The 7,953-nt window shown below is 34.2% G+C and overlaps 2 protein-coding genes across 2 annotated transcripts; one reads left to right on the top strand and one right to left on the bottom strand.

The window, feature by feature from the left end:
* The first annotated feature begins 2,546 nt into the window (after nt 1–2,546).
* Nucleotides 2,547–3,256, top strand: LOC104804883. Its single transcript, XM_010529247.1, has one exon. It carries the CDS (start codon nt 2,598–2,600, stop codon nt 3,072–3,074), a length of 477 nt encoding a protein of 158 aa, XP_010527549.1. The 5' UTR covers nt 2,547–2,597; the 3' UTR covers nt 3,075–3,256.
* Nucleotides 3,257–6,856: 3,600 nt separating this feature from the next.
* Nucleotides 6,857–7,537, bottom strand: LOC104804882 (adenine phosphoribosyltransferase 1-like; the record flags this gene model as incomplete). Its single annotated transcript, XM_010529246.1, has 3 exons — nt 6,857–7,091; nt 7,201–7,259; nt 7,388–7,537. Coding segments are annotated over 3 exons (287 nt in total), but the record flags the coding sequence as incomplete, so codon positions are not given.
* Nucleotides 7,538–7,953: the final 416 nt, after the last annotated feature.

Here is a 7,953-nt window from a genome sequence, read left to right as displayed (position 1 = left end):
AGGAATAGAAGCTTCAAGGCTCCAGGAATTCGAATTTTAATTTATATAATAAAAGACAATCCAAATGGAAATCATGTTGCCACGTTGTCAGAATATTTTTCTCTCTCTGAAATATTCTTTTTTCCTATTTTAGATTATATTATACGAAACATTTCTTTATTTATTCGATCTATAAAAAGTAAATAAGGAATGAAATTTTAATTGAATTTAAAATTGATTAAATATAATTTTAATGTAAATTAATTCTATCAAAATAAATATAAAAATAATTCGATTAAAAAAACACAAAAGTGTGGAATAAAAAGTATATTTTAGGTATGAATGATTTTTTATAAAATTTAAAATTAACCTAAATTGAAATATTAAAATCAGACTAAAATCTAATAGAATGTGTGCACAAAATATATTTTCGAAATATAAAAATTAAAAATATATAGTAAAATTTCTAATAGATAAAAAATATCATTCTCATATACATAAACGTACAAAATAAATAAATAATAATACTAATAGTTGAAAATGAAAAATCTAAATTGGTCAATGTAGTTGCTGAACCTTGTAATCAATTATTTGGAATATGATATTCCGTTATAAAAAAAAGGAATATGATAACACACGAAGACAAACTTCGGATCCAAAGAATATTATTCACGCGAAGACTAAGCCTAACCGCTAAACCAATCTGAGCCTAACTTCTGATTGAATCAGAGACTTCCTCACATCTGTAGCACTAGAGAAAATTGACATTATTTTTATATTTATTTTTGGGAGGCAAGACTCCCTCACATTATCTAATTCATAATATTCAGTATCCCCTAATGTTTTTCGGATTAAATTTAATCTATTTTGGGAGGCAAAAAATATCAAAGTAAATAATTATGCGGTACTAGAAGTCTAGAACATATGCGAGATTTTAAATTTTAAAAACTAATCCATAGGCGTTGAAAAAAAGAGAAATATGCATGAATGATGTGTGATATAATCATTGAACGATCTTTATCAGTGAAAATCGACATTAAAGTGTACCAGTCAAAAATATTTAGCAAATAAATAAATTATGTTGAAAAAACACACTTTGAACTCTATGGATACAATTTGATAAGTTCATATAATATGATCCAAATGCTTATTTGATATAGATTCAAAATCAAATTCATAGACCGTATCCATGCAATTTTTGTATCAGAGTCTTGGGGAGAATGAAATGGACAGAACACAAATGTTTTTATGGATGAAATGTGAAAGTGGATGGCACAAAATGGAACCAAAAATAAATAAATCCAAGAACTGGTTTGAGTTGGTTTGTGATAATATTTTAAGCATAGAGATATACATTTAAATAATTAAAAAAATTAAATATTCCTCCGAGAGTCAAAATAACACAGAACCGAAATTGAAAAAAAATTAAAATTTAAAAATTATGACCGGATTCGTTTAAATTATATATATATATATATATATGTCAATCGATTCAAAATGGAGAATTCTAATTGGAGAACAGATTAAAAGTAAATTGCAACTCTCTTTTGGGTGGGTCCATCTTTTGACATATAGATTCTTTGAACCAAATGCAAAGGTATGGATTTTATAATCTATCTTAAACATGAAACTTCTATTTTTATTTTTACTCGGCATTTGGTTCTTGTATGACTATGAATACACATACAAGAACATTAGAAAAAGGACTCGTGTAGGCAAATTCGTAAAATGTAATATTCCATTTATTTATTTATTTTTTTATAACCACCACCGTTTATCTCACAATCATATTATTCTCGGGTTCCAACGACAAGGAGAGAGAGAACAAGACATCACCATTTGTACTGTTTTATAACGAAAGTGCCTTTTTCATGGAGTGTTTTTTTTTTTTTGTGGTGAAAGGAAAAAGCCGAGATTCGTCATCACGTGAAAATCACGTGGACAATCTTATCCTTGATTTGACCATTTCCAAGCTCCCACGCATCACCCCCTCCCTATTTCCAATTAGACCCCACATCTTTTCCGTATTATTGAATCCCACCCCAATTTTATCCTAGTTAAATAATCCCCCAAAAAATACCTTCTCTCACCGGGAAAGAGCTCGCCGGAGAAACTGCGCGAGCTGCGCCGGAGCGCTAAGATGCGGCAAATGCCCCTCCGTGGTCAGAGTCTCCACCGTCGTTTTCCCGCCGAGATGTGATCGGAAATACTCCGCCACCGACGCCGGAACCGACACGTCCTTCGCCGTCTGGATCACGCAACAGGGGACCTTCACGAACCCTAGAACCCCTCTCAGATCGCTGCCACGTCCTTCGCCGTCTGGATCACGCAACAGGGGACCTTCACGAACCCTAGACCCCCTCTCAGATCGCTGTTGAAGACAGTCCGACAGACAAAAAGAGAAGAAGAGTTTATTTATTTATTTATATAAAAAAAGTAAGGTTATTAAATTGAGACATGAAAAGTATATCGTTGTTTAGGCGATTCTCCCCAAAATGAGAGAGAAAGGAAAAAAAGGAATAGAAGCTTCAAGGCTCCAGGAATTCGAATTTTAATTTATAGCTGAATTCCCTCACCGCGGTAGGAACATCGGCCCCAACAGCGAGAGGAGCATACCCATGAACCCAAGCTTCGTAGTTCGCTTCCATGGCGGAGAAAACCTTCTCGATCTCAGATTCCTCGAACCCACCATGGTAATCGTCGTCGTTGAGGAATCTAGGGGAGGCTCCGACGAGGATGAGCTTGGAGAAGAGATCTGGGCGACGGATAGAGGCGAGGATTCCGATCATGGCGGAGACGGAGTGGCCGACGTAGGCGCAGCAGCGGATTTGGAGGGAATCGAGGATATTGAGGAGGTCGTCGACATAGGCGTCGAGGGTAGTGTAGCGATCGAAGTCAAAGTAGTCTGGGTTGACCGAGCCGGCGCAGACGAGGTCGTAGAGGACGACTCTATATGTTTGGGTGAAGAAAGGGAGGATCAGATGCCACGCCGATTGGTCCGTACCGAAGCCGTGGGCGAGGACGAGGACTCGCTCGCCCGACCCGACCACCCGCACGTTCAGGGCTTCGAGTATGTTCTGACCCATCCTGTTTGATGAGAGAGAGAGAGAGAGAGATGGCACTGTTGATTTTGTGGATATGGGTTTGGATTTGGGGGGAGAGTGTGAGAGGAAGAGAGAGAGAGTGGGTACTGTATATAAAGGGAGAGTGATGTGTGCTATTGGGTTCATATGTGGAGGACAAAAGTTATGACTTTTCCATGCATTTTTTTATATTATTATATGCCCAAATATATATAATGTTTAGTTAGGTTTTCAAATTCTGAAATGGGGAATTGTGTGGTGTAATCAGTTTCTCACATCACATGATACCAAATTGGTAACCGTTTGCAGTATATCCCAAGAGAAATCTTTTTCTTCGGCTTCTGCGTTCCTACATGATGATGATGATGATACATGCGTTAGGCAATCCCGTGTGTTGTTTCATAGTGAAACCATGTCTTATATTCTTGAGTGATAAGTACAGTTACATATTATTAATAATAAGATGGTATTCCGACAGAGAGCCGCGGAGAAACACAGCATTATTACAGTGTTGAAGCTTTTGCGGTGAGTTGACAGTTTCATTCACCAGTTCAAGTTAAAATCCCCTCATGATAATATACCCATTAGATTTTATTTTTTTTTAATAAATATAAAATTACGGTTGGGAATCAAGGCACAATGTTAGAATTTTTTATTTGATTGGACAACGCAATAAATATCCCTAAATGTCATAAATTCTTTAATCTATACATAGTGTGTGTGAGACCATCTTTTTATTGTTTATTTATTTTTATTTTCTTTCACGCATCTGATCATTTTTCTTTTCTCAAGGAAAAATAGACAATCATTTGTTTTCACTGTCATTCATATCAATTCTTTTTCATGCATATAGTATGCATTATAGCTAGTATATGTCCCCTCGTGTATAGAAATTTATCGAAACATGGGCTTTTGCATTTATACTAACGCGAGGTTAATTAAAAATATTTTTTTACGTTAAGAGATTAATATCCACTAAACAAGGTGACATCACCCAATTAGAATTATGCGTAAAATTATACACATGCGCGTGTTATGTATATTTATTTACGTAGAAAAGTCAAACCTAATGATATTATTTCAAAAAAAAAAATAGATTGGACTTTACCGAATAATAATAATAAAAAAAAAGTGAAAAAAAAAGGAAGAGGAAGGGCCTAGGGATATAACTTAGGAAGGGGAGAAAAGATTGGAGGAGAGCCCAAATTGGGCCCACTAATATGTGGGGTTATTGGGGGCCCACTTATTATGAACCCAATTTTTTAAAAGGACTCGTACGCGATGGGGGTGGGGACAGTATCATTATCTTTACACATTTCTCTCATTTATTATTTTTTTCATTTATTTATTTTTTTTGTTAAAATTATCTTTTTCATTTCATTTGAATTTTACAAATTTTCCATTTAAACCAACAAATTTGGCGCAATTATTACTGCGAAAGATTATGAAAATCTCATTGTCTTTTCCAAAAATTCGAAAAATCAATTTTATAGATCCCTAAATGGTATTTTAATAAGGAAAAATACGATGATCAGGATACAGTACTATTGTATGGTTAAAAATGTTAAATTGGGACGTGACGTGAGGATATTACATGACTATTTAAAAATCATATTTTTTTTATTAATTTAAATATCTTCTTACTCGTAATTGTTATGAAGCTTCAAGATGAAAACTTACAATCCACTAATTTTTTAATACAAAAAATTGAATCTATTTACCCAATTCATGAACCATCTAAAGTGGCGGATGCCGCAAAACCATTTATAAACTATTCGATTATTATTATTATTATTTTGTAACATTAACAAACAATTTATTCAATTTTGTTCATACGTTGCTTTCAGCTGAATCATTCAGATTTTTTGGTATACAGATCAAATTCTATTTCTAGCCTTTTTTTTTATAACCTCGGAGATAATAGTCTTTTTTTATGTATTCATTTTTTTTTTAATTTAACTTTAAGAATCACATAATTATTTGACTAATAATATAAAACTCCCTTCATTCATTCCTCCAGTGCCAAGTGTCATTTACCTGTCTTCTCTTACTCTCCACACGTTACATGATTTTCGATTAGCTATATAAAGATATTATAACAATATTCACTTTTCCTCCTTTATATTATCTGAAAAAATAAAGTATAATATATATATATACACACACACACTTTCCAATCTTTTCGAGCATGCGATTTAAACAGGTTTTTTTGCCTCCCACTTCGACATGGATCCCCAAGTTGTCTGATTGTATTCGGTCCATCCGTTAATAATATTAACAATATCTTAGATTTGATCGTTTTATAAAAAAATTCAACAGCTTACACAAATTTAAAAATTTATTTGTTGATTTTATAAGTTTGTGATAGTTAATGTATTTTAATAAATAAAACTTGCTGACATGTATAATTAAAGGAGCTTTGATTAGGGGTTTGATTAAATGGCTATTAATTTTCAGTCACTTTGGCAACTATGTGTTGTATACGCGTGCTTGAAAATAAATGTAACGTGCACGAGTGGGGCTACAGACTAACGTGGACTTCCCACTTACCACACCCCATAATTCCATTCTATTTTATTTTCACTATATATTATTATATATCTATATATAATCTGAAAATGTTATATTTATATATATGTATTTAACCTGAAATGTCAGCTGCACGGTTCACGTGTCACGCACAAATCAAAATGGCATTAAAATCGCCTAAAATTTAAAATTACACTCCCGTTGGTCCAATTGGGCTTTTACCCATTCAGCACAGTTCACATGTCACACACGCGATCGAACTAACCCAAAATTAGATTCCAAATCTAAAAGACTATGTTCGTTTTTAGAATCTAAAAATAAATACTAATCAAAGTTTTTATAAAATTACTTTTCCTCGAAATTTAGAAAACTATTTTAGTTAAAATATCAAATGAAAAACTAAAAACTATTTTTTTTTAGTTTTCAAATATTATAAAATCCAAAATCCAGAAACCAAAAACTAAAAACTAAAACCAAAAACCCAAAATAAAAATCGTCTCATTCAAAGCGTACTAGTGGTTTTTATTTTGAGTTTTTTGTTTCAATTTTTAGTTTTTGGTTTTTGATTTTTGATTTTTGGATTTTAGATTTTGGTTTTTGTAAATAAAAAAAAAGAAAGTTTTAGTTTTTTTAGTTGATTTTTTTTTATGAAAGTGGCTTCCCAAATTTTAAAAAAAAACTAATTTTATAAAAATTTAATTGTCATTTTTTTTTTGGATTTTAGATTTTAACAACTTCCCAAACCACTTCCAATCAAGGGCTATATATTATCAAAATTGGGGATGAGTACTTGGTGTGGTGTATAATCCCGGTTTTCACTTTCATCTTTATTTGCTTTTGATCTCGTGAAAATTAGATATTCGTATTTCGGATTTTTACGCAATGCTGCGTGGGGTCAAATATCCACATATATCACGATAGAGTGAATTCGAGAAGGTGAGTTTAAGGAACCGAGGTTTTTTTGCCTCGTTTGAAAACGAGCCTAAAATGAGGTAAGACTCAAAGTCGAAACCCTAATCCCCAATTTATTAAAAAAAAAAATACTAACCCTAGTTTCTTTTGCAACCCGCAGCCTCGCCTTGCCTCTAGCTAGGCCACCCATAACCAAGGGCTTTTCCGATACCCCTTTTGAGTTCGTGGCACAAATCCGAAACTCCAACACTTTAAGACATCGGACACGAAACAGAACTTTGACAAACTGCGAAAAACCAACGGATCAAAGAACTCTCAAAGACATATTTCCGACCATGTTTTTTGTCCATAGATGATGAGTCGCAACACAAACCACGTAAATCTTAATCGGGTACTCGTGAATGTTAAACAGAACGCAAAGAAACGTGTTACCGAACATTATAAAAAAAACCATCAACACTTTGATTCAATGGAGCAAAAGGGTCTTCACTTCCATCCAAGACTCCTCTCTCAAGCTTCTGTCTCCTTCTCGGGTTCAGTTGAGCTTACGAGAATAAACAGAGGCGTCTCCCCTAGTTTCTCCCGGCCCTTCGAAACGTATAAACAAGAGAAAGAGTTCATACGGGTTTATTACACCATGAAAACACTGTAACAGTAGATCATATACAGATGGTAAAACCCGAGAGAGATTCCAAACCTTAAGCTCGGGTAACTCGATAACGCAAGCACACTCAACAACCTTCACTCCCACACGTTCTACAGAACAAACACAAAAAGATTGAGTTTTTCTAGCATGTCGGAAAACAATGATCGAAGAAATCAGACAACATGAAGGCAAACTATCCGTTTTTCCATGAATCATCACAGATATATGAATCATATACCGAGTAGTCGGATTGCAGCACATAAGGTGCCGCCAGTGGCGATGAGATCGTCTATAACAAGAGCACGTTCACCCGGCTGGACAGCACCCACATGCATTTCAATCTTATCGGTTCCATACTCCAAGGAGTACTCCTCTGAGATAACCTCCCCTGATCAAGAAACCCTAAAGTTAGCATTTTTGGTCCTGAATTTGTGGAAAGATAATGACTGGTGAATGCACATAAACATAGATACAAGATAATAAGGTTCCTGAATGAATGAATTATCACCGTTCTTTGTAATTGTTCAAGATACACCACTTATTCTATCGAGAAGCCCAAAAGATTCATATATTGGACGTAGCTACCGACTCAATATCTCGGCAAACATAATGAAGACAGCATGTTTGATATTCCAAGATCATCTACGAGAGAAGGATATCAATGCTTGTTCAAACCCGAGATATATTACACGGAAACTTATGAGCTTGCAAATTTGATGCTAGAAATCGGTGTTTCCTTATACGAATATAATTTGCCCACCGAACCGAACGATAATATTACTTATGCTTTGAAGAAATGGTGTT

The sequence above is a fragment of the Tarenaya hassleriana genome, unplaced genomic scaffold, assembly GCF_000463585.1.
Source record: "Tarenaya hassleriana unplaced genomic scaffold, ASM46358v1 Cleome992, whole genome shotgun sequence".
In the NCBI taxonomy this organism is placed as follows: Eukaryota; Viridiplantae; Streptophyta; class Magnoliopsida; order Brassicales; family Cleomaceae; genus Tarenaya; species Tarenaya hassleriana.
The sequence above is the reverse complement of the archived record's forward strand: the minus strand, read 5'-3'. Positions and strand labels throughout refer to the sequence as shown.